The sequence below is a fragment of the Perissodus microlepis genome, chromosome 11 (assembly GCF_051167445.1).
Source record: "Perissodus microlepis isolate ML-2025 ecotype Zambia chromosome 11, ASM5116744v1, whole genome shotgun sequence".
In the NCBI taxonomy this organism is placed as follows: Eukaryota; Metazoa; Chordata; class Actinopteri; order Cichliformes; family Cichlidae; genus Perissodus; species Perissodus microlepis.
Genome location: NC_140471.1, coordinates 30675073 through 30688665, shown reverse-complemented (window position 1 = coordinate 30688665; position 13593 = coordinate 30675073). Strand labels below are relative to the sequence as shown.

Sequence of the window (13593 nt, the reverse complement as noted above, 5' to 3'; positions counted from 1 at the left end):
AACAAGAGCTGGAGCTAGATGACAGAGCATAGTGTCTGCAGAGGTAAATTATTACAGTATACAAAGGCTTGCTAGAAAGCTTTATTCTAATAAAAAACATCAACATTTTATCACTAGGTTCCAGCGGCAGCATCAACTTCTCTAATTAAGTGCCAAAAACATCAACAACAACCTCTGCAAATGGTTCAATAACTCTAAGTAACAGAGACTTTACAGCGTGCTTTCATCCAGGGAGAAAACTATGAAGTTGTCACGTTTATATTCTGTCAAAGAGTGATTTACTGAGCATAAATGAATTTTCGGAGGTATGCTAAAATTACGCAATAATGACAGCAACTTTGAGGCCTTATTTCTCTAAACCCAGTATGTTTGAGTGAAATTTTCTTTAAAATTAAGAAATATGACAATGGTGGAGGTGGAGAAGCCACTCTTCGGATATATTCCTGTTTGTGATTCATCGAGTGTTATGCACACATGAGCCTATGCATGGTTTTTACTGTTGGTCAATGAGACATTCATTCTGAACAGCTTATGGAGCTTAGGAGACTTGTTATACCTTCTACGCTCTACCAAAAGAAACTGTCAAAGACTACACAATAACGGTGAAAGCCAAGTACTTAAATTTATCTGTGGGCGCACACACATCCATAAAAGCAACAGTTGAGAGCACTCCAGAAGTCTCTCCTTATATGTTTGTAACTCTGTCCCCACCATAGACCAAAACATTGGGCTCCATGTCAAATTTGCTACTCACTCATACTGGAGCTAAAAGTGCTGCTCACTAAAATTCTGAGTGCTTTTGATTTCCTTTCAACAGTAATAGAGGATGTGACAGACACAGAAATTCGTTAAGCAACCTTCTATCCATCATGCATTTTCCTAACCACTTATCCAATTGAGGGTTCTTGGGGGTGCTGAAGCCTATCCCAGCTGACATCAGACAAGATGTGGGAACCACCACAGACACATTACTAATCCATGACAGGGCTTACAGAAACAGACAATTTAGAATCACCAGTTAACCTAACAAGCATGTCGTTAGACTGCGGCAGGAAGCTAGAGTAACCAGAAGGAATGCATTTTGGGTGAACATGCAAACCCCACAGAGATAGGCCTCAGCTGGCCAGCAGATTCAAACCCAGAAACATTTTCCTGTGAGGTGACACTGCTAACCCATCCACCATCATACCACAAGTAATAAATTGTATGGGTAAAAAAAAAATCCCAAGTCTTTAAACATGTCTACAAACTGTGACAAAACACTTTTGGACTCTATAGCTAATTTCCTTCACACAAACTGTAAATAATGCTTAAAGTTAGCCTTTGGTGGAGTATAGCTGGTTTGTGTGAAAGGTTGATGCTTACTAGGCCACTAACTATCTAATAGGCTTCACCTCTAATATAACTTACAGTACTTAACTGTTTAACAGAGATTCAAATTAAGTCTCTGAACCAGTTTTGGAGAAACTTTGGTGGAACTTGTTTTTTGTTGTTGTTGTTGTTGTTGTTGTTGTTGTTGTTGTTTTTTACAAATTTGCAGATATTTGTGTTTGCACACATGCAGTTTATGAACTGTTACTTTAGCTGATGACTTAGCACACCATTTCCTGTCTAAATATGGTTACTTTTTACTTCTGGGGGGGGAAAAAGTCACTACAGTTGTACTGTACATTCAAAAAACAATTCTTCTGCCTCAACAAATATGAATTAATAATTTTCAATAAAATCCAAGTGAAATATATGAAATCAAAGGTTTAAATAATTTAATGCTCCACACTGAAATGGCGGATGGTGGAGTTGAACTTAGGACCTTCTTATTGTGAGGCAACAGTGCTAATATGTACTTAAATGTATACCAGTCAAGGAAATTTGTATTTTAAAATTTTACCCTATGCTTGTAAAAAAAAAAAAGCCTATTCAGGAGCCTATCCCAGCTGTCATAGGGCGAGACGCAGGGTGCACCCTGGATAGGTCGCCAGTCTGTCGCAGGGCTAACACACAGAGACAGCATCGCAATCACATTCACTCCCGCATTCACACCTATAGGCAATTTAGATTGTCTTTGGACTGTGGGAGGAAGCCGGCGTACCCGGGGAGAACCCACGCAAAGGAGAACATGCAAACACCACACAGAAAGACTCTGGACCTTCTTGCTGTGCAGCAACAGTGCTAACTACCGTGCCACCGTGCTGCCCATAACCCATATGAATAATAATCCTGGACAATCTACAGAAACTGATTACTTAACAGACACACCAATGCTTAGTGAAAAGGAAGACATTTACACACAGATTTTTAAAGTGAATTAAAGGCTTATATATAAAATAATGTAAAAGGTCAGTTTTTATAACACAAGTATTTACATCCCCCTTTCTTAATAAAATGAAACAACTGACAGGGTATGCCCTGAGAATATTTAGTTACTGTATATCCTCTCTGGCTAATGTCAAATTAGTTCGAAATATGCATGATTCTGATCCCTACATCAGCATGGATTAGCACTCTCATCACTTGTGTGTTTTCCGAAAGAACGAGCTGGGATGGCACCACAGCATCAATTAGTCATGTAAATGTCATCATCATTATTTAGACTGGGTTTTGATGCCTCTATCCTGAGAAGCCGGTTTTAAATGAAAGCTTAAAATGAAACAAGAATGGGGAAATCTCCGCTGATGATATCCACACAGCTGTAGATAAAATATTAAACACAGCCCTCCAGGGCATGAAGGCTATCTGATTGGCAATAAAAACGGCTTGAACAATTTTAAACAACGCTAATTGGGATGGGAAAGACAATGAGATATGGCAGCAGAGGAAACACAATGAGAAAGTTCAGAGATAGCATGTGATCACAGATCAGTTTGCATTATGTTCCCCTTTATTACCTAAGATTTAATTTTACACGAAAACAATATGCTCTATCCTCCCGCCTGTTTCATACGCCTCACCATCTGTTGTTTTTCTTACTCAACTGTTCTCTTATGTTGCTCTTCGCTCTAACAGTGGCCAAGATTGTCTAACTGTACCTCAATTTCTACAGAGATGAAAAAATGAAATGAACAAAAGGCCTCTTTGGACACACGTATATTTTCTCTCAGTCCAGAATAGAATGATTCTATCTGCAGCCATCACAGAAAATCTAATCATACAAGAAAAAAGAAAGAAGAAGAAGAAGAACGTGGCCACCTTTGGCTCCTCGTGATGTCAAACTCAGGATAAAGGTAGACAGATAGAGCTGCATACCTCCTAAAAATCTGAGTACTGTCAGTGCACAGCATCAACAAAGTACTTTTCTCAGTGCTTCCTCTCAGGCCTTTGATAAGCTTTAATAAATGTTAATAGAATACAGACTGCTTGGGGTAGAGTTTAGGAATTACAAATTGCTGAGCTCATTCTCAGGCATCCTCAAGGGACTTCTTGGACTGCAACACCTTGACACATTCCATCGAGGGCACAAACGGAAAGGAATGAGAATTGTGCAAGAATGTAAATTTGACTACAGGGAGACGCTGCCAAGCAAGCGCGCAGATGGCTGTGTCAAGCTGGCAGAGAACGACGGAGAGAGGAGGGGTGGGTGGCACGTGGCCGTCTTTGGCACACCACAAGCATCTGGCACAAGAGGAACGTGCATCCCACCAACATCACTGCCACCCTCATCGCTGACGACAGCCCCGCCTCCCCCCTCTATATTCGGTTTATCGCACCACCCAGCATCTATGAAGACAATGGGACAGTGAAATTCTAGCGTGTCTGTGTCCCCTCGTTGCTGGAGCATTTCTCTTTGTGATATGAATGTGCATGGCTCAAGGTTTATGATAATCTCATCCCAGGGCTGATGGTGTCATGCAGGACTGGGTGGTCGCAGGGAAGTGAAGCATAGAGAAAATTTGCAGCTGTTGTGAATGAGAGGTTTTGTTATAAAGGTGGGAGCCTTACTCCCATGGCACAACCTTCTTTGCAATGAACTGATGAAGTTGTACACATTGAGCTCCCAAGCGGTACCCTCTTACACACCGCATGGCCGTTTTGTAAGGTTCGTCTTGGTCTTGCACACATTTATGGGTCTAATGGCTATAATGGGGGATCTTTTCCCCTGGTGCTCAGTTCAAAAAAGGCTCAAACACAGAAAAGGCAGAAACATTTCAGAAGTTTTTCAACATTATATGAACCCAAGTAGTTTGCATCTTCTTTAGTCTCTGTTGTCCATAATTACATCTTGTTGTAACTGTCATCTCTAGGCTAACAAATTTCACGATACCATGTGCATTTAACATTTATCACATTTTCTTACAGAACCAGTACTTTACACAGATATGCATCCTGGCACTTTAGCATGCATCTCGTTAATGAGTTTAAACATATGAGATCAACAATCTGGTATCCATTTACCGCCTGTGAGGAGATTCCTGCTAAGACCCAATCACTTGGCAGAGACCTGGCCTCACAGCATCCAAAATGAGCTGCACAGCGATACATTGAACACACTGGCAAAACACACAGCAGTGTCTTATCTACACTGGCATGCAAACAAGCCAACACATTACAAGGGCAAAACATTATGGCAAAACACATTCATTTTCAACAATGTCTCACACAGTTTAATGAGTTTTACAACAAAACAATGTACGCCATTGCACTATATTAGTATCACTGCTAGGCCTTTATAGTACTTGTCTTTTAGCCAAACCCTTAAGATTCACATTTATATGACGAGTAAATGCTTTAGATATATGACATAGATTTGTTGAGCATCAAATGTACTATATATATTTGTAATCTTTAATCTATACCAAAATAGAAACTAATAGGCCACCTGATTTCCAAAACATGGAGATACAATAATGAACAACAGTAGCGTATGATTTAAATCAAATTTTGTGACATTCAAATCTGGAGAATAAATTTTTTCTTTATGTTTGTCTCTTTTTGTTTTAATACATTTTATGTATTTGTGTAACATTATTGCAGTGTACATGGTGTAGTCTCATAGCATTGTATTATAAAGCTCAATGTTACACCACTGTATATGATGATGATGTTTCCTGGCGTGCTAAAAGCATTTTTGCCCAAACTCAGAAGGCAAAAAATGTAGATCTCTGACTTGGTGACAATTGTAAGAAGTAAATAAAATACAATTTTGTTTGTCTCTTACTCTTTAGTGTGAACAGACTGGCCTAAAACATCAAACTTCTTAGATAAGAATGACATTGCTGCAAAGATGACAGCAGACACTGATGCACACAGCCATGAATGATAAAAGGACCTCCCACTGCACGGGGACAGCGAGGGTCAAGTTCAAATTTTTTGTATCATCTGCACTCCAGAAGAATCTATAGAGAAATAAAAAGGATTATAGATCTACTCCCAACCCATGCTGCAGGGCTTCATCATCAGCCCCTGTGCTGGGAAGGGGAGCGTGCAGAGGGCTTTGACAGACTCACACCATTTCAGTGTCGAGACAAAAGCACCATGCTGCTTTATCCAGCAGGAGGTGTTTAACCAGCTTCAGAGGGCTACTGGGACTCGCTGCCTGCCAGATGACCTGTTTACTGCTGCGTGCTGCCAAGATTTTTTTTTAAGGACAATTCATATTTTAGACTGTTTTTTCTTTGTTATGTTGTGTTTTCTGGATATTCTATGGCCAAGTATTGTGATATACATGTTTGTAGACCTTTTTTTAATCTTTACTCTGACATTTGTTTCTTACTTTTCTAGAATTGATTTTCCAACACTGAAAAATAAACTGTGTGCAGTTATTTTTATTAGTTTTGGGTAGAAAAGGATATATAATCCATCATATATAATACATCAAAAGACAAACCATGCTATTGCTGCACTGTAAACTTTTCATTTTCGCTAACTGGATTGTAAAAATAGTTTTTATGACTTTCTTTGAACATATCGCTGTATCGAAGCTGAACATTACCTATAGGGAAATTATGTCTACTCATTTTTCATCATTTTGAATAACAATAAAAATATCACTATTGATGTTTTTTTAATTATATTAAGTAACACTCACCATGCAGGTTTACTTTACTTTACTATTGACATGAGAGGTGCAGTGGCACCAGCATCTTTGACAAAACTGTTATATTTACTAAACTTTACTACAGTAAAAAGAGTTGACCAGTCAAGTATTATTCAATTATTATTGAATAATATAGTATTATCTCTGAAATAATAACAGAGTGGCTGGGTAGTAAGCATGACCCATTATCACCCACAAAGCATTTCATTACCATTATCATCGACCTGCAAGTAAGAATTCTTAGGTTTCAGGCTGTGCTAAATGACAGTTAGTGACGAATGTGGTTAAAACTGAGATTGAAGTTCAGCCATTATTTCAGTGTAAACAATACTTCAGCCGTGATCTCCAAGCCTCTGCCGCATTGTTGTGTGAATGATTTACGACACTCACTGCTGACTGAACCGCTGCACCACTGGAGGCCCGTGTGTGCATGTAACAAAATACAACACGACTGCACATGCACAAACGTAAAGGGGCCTACAGCAGCCGGGCTATGACCCTGTTTTAAATTACTTCTTTGTGATGCAATTACCCCTCTTGCTGGAAACTAATGTTGGCTTTTTGTCTCACCATCATTTGTTTTGTCAGTGTATCCTCTGGGGACCATCTTCACAAACACTCCGTGACCTTGCCTCCTATTTAGACACCAATACCCAGCCACGCAAAAAAATAAATGTGCTACTCTTAAATACGTTCGGGATGATGACAACTGTCAAAGGACTCTCAGTGGAGACATGGGGGATAGGAATAGGAAATGGGATGCTCAATGGTGTGTAGAAAGGTGTGTGTGTGTGCCACTGTGTATGTGCATTGATGTGGCAACAATAAACTACAAAAGGAGATGAAGGAAAGCACTGAAGGTTTATCATCTTTAAGTTGTTGTCTCCTGTTTCCTGTGCTGTGTGGTCACTGCAACAATACCAGGTAAGAGAAGAACTGCTGTCTTCAGCACTTGTTCAAGTTACCAAAATAAAATGCAAAACTTTTGTTTACCTCACAACCACTCTCTCAGTGCGTACTCTTTGCCTGCCACTTCACAGGGGCAGAAAAACTTCCACGACTGGAACTGTCTGTTTCCACTTTTGAAGCCTGCAAAACAAGAATACACAAATCATAATTGTGAACTGATCTGTACGAATAATATAAAATGCAATGTGCCAAATGGTTGTCATTTATGAAATTGCATGTGAAGTCACTCCCTATTTTTAGCATAAATTCAAAACAGAATTGATGCCAGCATTACTTACAATGTGCTCAATTATCTGCTTTTCGGTGTCATTCATTCCAGTGTGGGCTGTTTGGACCATAAAAATCAATGTGGGCAGATGGCTGAGCAGTAAATTACATATAAAAGTCAGTTAATGCAGAAACCCACAGACAGAAAACAGATAAATGGAGCAAATGCATAAAGTACTGATAGTCATAATCTGAATTAAATACCATGCTGCCACCCTCCCCAGTCAGTGTCCTTACTTCACCCACTCTGTGCATGCAATGTCTCCTGCCTACTAATAATACAATCTAGGTGTGAAATCAACACGGAGCTGTAGCATCTGTTTGCAAACTCAAGTTACTCCAGTAACAATTGAATTTCTTGTCCGGAAGAAAATGCTTTAACTCTGGTGAAATGCTGCCTTTGCACACAGACTTGACTAACTTTACCAAATACAGATCACTGGCTTGTCTACTAATTTGGGGGGAAAATCCAATCCAGCAATATCCCTGTTAAAAACCATATTACACATGCCAGCTTAAGTAAATATGATACAAAAAATACATTCTGACAGAGTAACTATGATTTCAGAACTGCTGTTAACTTGTCTTAAGTTAAGAAATATTCAATATAATTGTTTGTATAGAAATACTAAACTTTCCTTCCCATTCCCACATATTCCTGCTTCATGAAGTTTACCATCCTTTATTCAAGGCTTAGCAGCTCAAGAACAATGTCATACTACTTAAAGCTATATCTCTGATGGAGAAAAGTCATAATTCACTGATGATATGACAGCCATATGACAGCCTGGAGGTCCCTCAATCTTGGGGTGCCAGAAATCTGGACATAAGAGCAATAAAAGGTTGAGGCCTACAAAATTGGCCTACACTTGTGAAGTGATGCAATATATTCTTGAGGTAAAAAAAAAAAAACTGCTGCCTTGTGTTTGTGTGTTAAAAGATCTACAGATTTCAATTAACAGTTCACGACCCAATTTTGAATTTTTCTTGAGTGGTAATATTTGTACCAGACCTTTAAAGAACATTTTTGGTGTCGTGCTGCATTTCTTACAGAGTTTGTTGTATGGGAGTGCAATTTTCTCATTTCCAGCAACTATAATGCAATTTCTATACCATCGGTTAATGTCAGCCGTTGGTGTCAGTCACTCTGAATCAAAGAGCCATGGACTTATTCCTAATCTCACAATTCTGCACCAAGATTCAATAATCAAAGAGGGAGAAATCCATCATGGAAGGCGCACAGAGACTAATTTCTCTACCAGCAGTATCCCCAAGAGGCTGATGCAATACAGCCATGTTTCGTGCTGAGAGTAAAAGAAAGACTGACACAATGTCTAAATCTGCTTCAGAAGTCATGTTAATTTAAGAAAATTGGAGTGTATTTTTCCACTTAATGAATTCTTAGTAATATGGCAGAATGTGGTTGGAAAGTAAAGCAAACACTCAGCTCTGGAATTATATTACTGCCACAATACAATACTATAGCATTTTGTCATTTACTTAGATATTGCTCAAGCTTTCAGCAGCAAGTGAACCTTGAGTTTTGCTCTATCACAGTAATATAGTGGGGTTTAAAGGATCAGTTCTTCCAATATTGAATGAAGCCTGTGCATAATTAAGAGAAACTAAGTAACAGTTTTTGGAAAGGCATGTTATTGTGGAGATTTTTGTTTCTTGAAATTATGTTTGATTAAGGAAGCTTTTTGATTTGTAGTCTCGAAGCAGGTAAAGACTTCTAGCAGGTAAAACGTCCGCGTGGATAGCATTCAGCAAATCTCAAAACCATCGACTAGTGTCTGATGATGATGATTTACCCTTCTTACTCTTTTATGAGTGGGTGGAAAAGGACAGTTTGGCCTGGACAGCTACTACTGTAGCTGTCTTTAGAATGGGTTTCCAGTCTCATTTTGGTAAGTCTTGCTGATAGATACATTAGAACTTGAGCAAAGATTCCCTTCATACTGTGTTACTAGTCCGTGTTTTGAAAGTCATGCAAATGTGTGTGAGATTTTCTGTGTATGCATTGTAAAGTGCACACCTGGACATATATGTATCCCTAAGTGTGTGCATTGTGTAGATACTGTATGTGACCTTTCAAAGTGTGCATGAACCACTTATGTGTTTATGTGGGTGCATAAGGCGGGTGGAATCGGTACACCAAACAACGTTAGAGCTGTCACAAGCAGAGCTGAAATTGGATTAGTGTCACCCGTGATAAGGAGAAGGGGCGAAAGAGGGAAGAAGAGAAAATTGGAAGAAAGGAAGCGGCTATTTCACCACCAATACTTCCCTCTCTACCTCCACCTCCACAATAATTTCATTTCAAATTCTAGGCACTGAATACAAAACCGCAGAGCCATACCGTTATGGAGCCGGCTGAAGTTAATAGAATATTTATATGCAGACTGCGGAACCCTGAATTCTCTTTCTTTCCGAATAGCACCCCCCCTACGCACTTCCCTTTCTCCTATCTCTAGTTTTAGAATTGCCTTTGTTAGGATTTGACACTATTTTTACACCTCCAAGAGCACTGTATTTCCATTGGTTGCAGTTGAAAGGGCCTGTAGAGAGACTGAGTGAATATGAGCAGCGTTTGGTCAGGTGCTGTTACCTTCACCTCGCAATGGCACACAGAAATAGGCGTAAAAACATCCTCACACCACATGCTTTTAAATGGCAAAGGAAGATTCAGTTAAATTAATGCAAAGTGACGCAGACGGGGCGTTACTACTAGATATGTTAAACCAAGAAATCACTTAAATAGAGCCTGTCTGATAAATTAAAGTAGGTTAAATGATTTCCAAAAGCACACAATCTAAAGAAGCAGCTGAGAAACAAAGTCATTAACCTCCTTCCAGGTTGGAAGCAGTTAAAAAGCCATTTCTAAGGTTCTGGGACTCCAGCAATCCACGGTTAGAGCCATTATCGACAAGTGCAGAACAACTGGAACATTGATGAAACTTCCCAGGAATGGTCAGCCTACCAAAATTACTTCAAGAGAGCGTCAACAATTTATCAGTGAAGTCAGAAAAGAACCCAGAATGACATCTAAAGAACTTCAGGCCTCACTCGCATCAATTAAAGTCGGTGTTCATGATTAAACAATAAGAAAGAGACTGAGGAAAAATGGCATCAATGAGAGATTTCAAAGGAAAAAAACACTGCTGATCAAAAACAGCGCGAAACCCCAAAACATCCTGATAACCTGAAGACATTTGAGAGAATATTCTATGGATTGACAAGACAATCTGTTAACTTTTTAGAGTCCCATTACGCCTGGCATAAAAGCAACATAACATTTCATAAAAAGATCATCATACCAACAGTCAAACATGGTGGTGTTAGAGTGATATTCTTAGGCTGCTTTAGGGACCAAAACAAATTCGCAATTCTGCTCTCTAAAAGAAAACCATGAAGGACCCAAGTGTGCTGAAGTTCAAGCACACGTGGGTTATGTAGTAGGACAAACATCTGAAACACACTAGCAAGTCCACCTCTGAATGGCTAAGAAAAACACAAAATAAAGCTTCTGGAGTTACCTAATCAAAGTCTGGACTTAAATCAGACCTTTCATGCTTGAAAACCTTCAAATGTGGTTGAATTAAAATAATTCTGCAGAGAAGACTGGGACAAAAATCACTCACAGTTATATGAAAAAAAAAACATTGCCAGTAAAAGCAAATTCTTGATTGTAGTTCTTTGTGCCAAGGGTGAAACAGGTTTGGTGATCTTTTTTTCCTTTAATAAATGAAATCATCTCTTACGAAAGGAAAAAAAGCTACACTTTCCAACCCAACTACATTTTGGATTTCCTTTGGTTATTTTTGTCTAATATTAACATTTGTCTGATCTGAAGTGTGACAAATGTGCAAAAAAACTAAGGAATCAAGGAGACGGAAAACACGTTTTCATGGCACCTTATTTGATGAATCATAGCAATAATCTGGAAACGCTGCCTTAAATAATGGTGGAAAGCTGGAGACAGCTGGTGTTGGAGGAGACTGAGAGTTGGTCTTTGTAGAAATAGTAAAAAAGAGAGAGAGAGGGAAAAGTATCAGGTGAAGTAAAGAGTACGGGGGAAAGATAGAGATGCTGACAGGTGAAACTGAAAAGAGAGGGAGGGAAGACAGGGGGAAGAACTCACAGAGGAGCTATAAATACAGCAAAAGTGAGGACCTTGGTTGCTGCATAAAGTCACAATAAGATGCTTCGACATTGTTAGCATTCAGCTAGCGTCGCTTTATGGAGCAGCTCCTGCTGTGTCTACAGTAAAACCAATAAGAGTGTGGTATCATGGGATTGTGCAGGATAAATATGGAATATTCGTTTGCAGTGGGAGGTGTGTGTGCACGCGCATGTGTGTGTGTGCATGCGGGGGAGAAAGGGGTAGGTGTGGGGGGCATGGTTCAGTGGATTGAGAGATAGGACGGCTGGGATACAGATAGACTCCCATTAAGTATTCCACCACAGGGTCACAGCAGTTACAGCTCCTCCACAGAGGCAGAGATTTCCATTTCGTCACATCGCAGGATTCATACCTGCAGCTTTAGTGCAGTCACAGCCCTGCTACAGCAAAGGGATGTGTAATTTTATCTTGAAGGGCTGCTGGTTATAAAATATAAGCAGCAGTTTATGGTGCGAGTTTGTCACCCGATAACTCCATCGCCCGAGTCTGCTGAAATGCTCCAATAACCCGATTGTGCTTTGTGCTGATGCTTTAATCAATGTCTCTTATTTGAATGGTGAACTCGTTTCGTGCTTCGATGATATAAAACTTATATAAACCGCTATCTTTTTGCCGTAGCTGAATAAGCCCAACTATGCATGGCTTCCTCCAGTGACCCCGATTCTCTCCAAAGATTGGATCCCCGCTCTGTTAGGGGAGTTATCAGCCTCAGCCAGCCCAGATAACCAGCAAGGACAGAAAAGAAACATATATGAGTAAGAGTGAAAAAGATACGGCCGGTGCATGCGGTGGAGTAATAGGAAAAACAGGGCTGGGTGCCCATTTGTGTAAGTGTGTTGCTGTGTGTGTTTCTGTTGTCCACATCAAACAATAGGAGGGAGGTGTTCCTTGGCTCCCTGTTAGCGTTTGAAAAATGGCATGAATGGACACCTTTTGAAACAGCGGCACCTCTGTCTTTGTGAGAACGGAAGGAAGGCGGGGTGTAATATTGGTGAAGCAAAAGAAGATGAGTCATGTCATCTTTAATGAAAGCTCTCGCAGCATCTGTGTGGAGTTGTGGTTGGCACCATCAGCACATTGTTATCTCCCTCTGTTCCCAGGCTAAGAGGCAGCAGCAGATCTCCCAGACCAGAGTGTGGCAAAAGCTGCACTAGAGGCCATTAAAGACAGAAGGCAGCATGTAGAATATAGGGGACAGCTTGGAAGAAAGAGGCAGGGAACGGGGCAGGAAGCCATACAATAAATGGAACAGAGAGTGCCTCATTATCGCTTAGAGCAGGTATTACAGGTTAGCTGTCATCACCCTTTTGGTTGCCTGGTGGAGAGTAGGTGCGGTGGAAAGCGGTGGCTAGATGGCTCAAAGTGTTTTCTTAATTAGACCTCCACATGATAGGAGTAAGTCTCTCAACCTTCCAGGTCAAGATTTAAATATTAAAAAAGTTAAAGTAAAAAACGTATTTCTCTTTGTTCATGACTAAAACCAGTCTTTTCATGGAGTAAAAGGATATTTTGAACTAGGCTTGTATATTTTGCAACAGGCCAAATATAAAAGGCCACAAATGTCAGAAAATGACAGAATGCTTGATCTTTGCTGTCTGGCCTTACCAAAAGGCCACAGCCACACATTTTTTAGTTTTTAATTTCTGCCAGTGGAAGCAGAAGAAGAGCCAGTAATAAATAAAAGATGTTGTAACAGTGCCCCCTTGTGGATATGTTTAAATATTTACCTTATCTTAGAAACTGAGTAAGCCCCACTAGCTGACAGGTTTTTTTTGTTTTGTTTTGTTTTTGTTTTTTTAAATAAAGCTTCACTTATCATATGTGCCTGTTCCGGTATGACAAAATACTCTTTTCAAATGCAAAAGTACTTTCTGATGGTCAAAACAGTCATCATGATATGAGTCAAAACACAAATGTTTGTCAAATTTTAACCTTCACTGATCAAGGGGTAGATAATAGTAGCCTTAACAGGAGGCCCGGATGTTTTGAATGGATCCATCTAGCTACACTTCACAAAGCAACAAAACCTTTCAAATGCCAATCTCAACACAATGCCTGTCAGTTTAATGTGCACCTGACTGTAATTATGCAAATTTAAAGTAATTAGTCAAACAACCTGTAGCCCTAATGAGTTTTTGCA

General features: G+C 39.7%; 1 protein-coding gene across 1 annotated transcript in view; it reads left to right on the top strand.

Moving 5' to 3' along the window:
- LOC146378205 (soluble guanylate cyclase 88E-like) overlaps nt 1-13593 on the top strand; it is a 112055-nt gene that overhangs the window by 82873 nt on the left and 15589 nt on the right. The window contains 1 exon segment of the mRNA XM_084942651.1: nt 3503-3733. Coding sequence (XP_084798777.1) covers nt 3503-3733 — 231 coding nt within the window.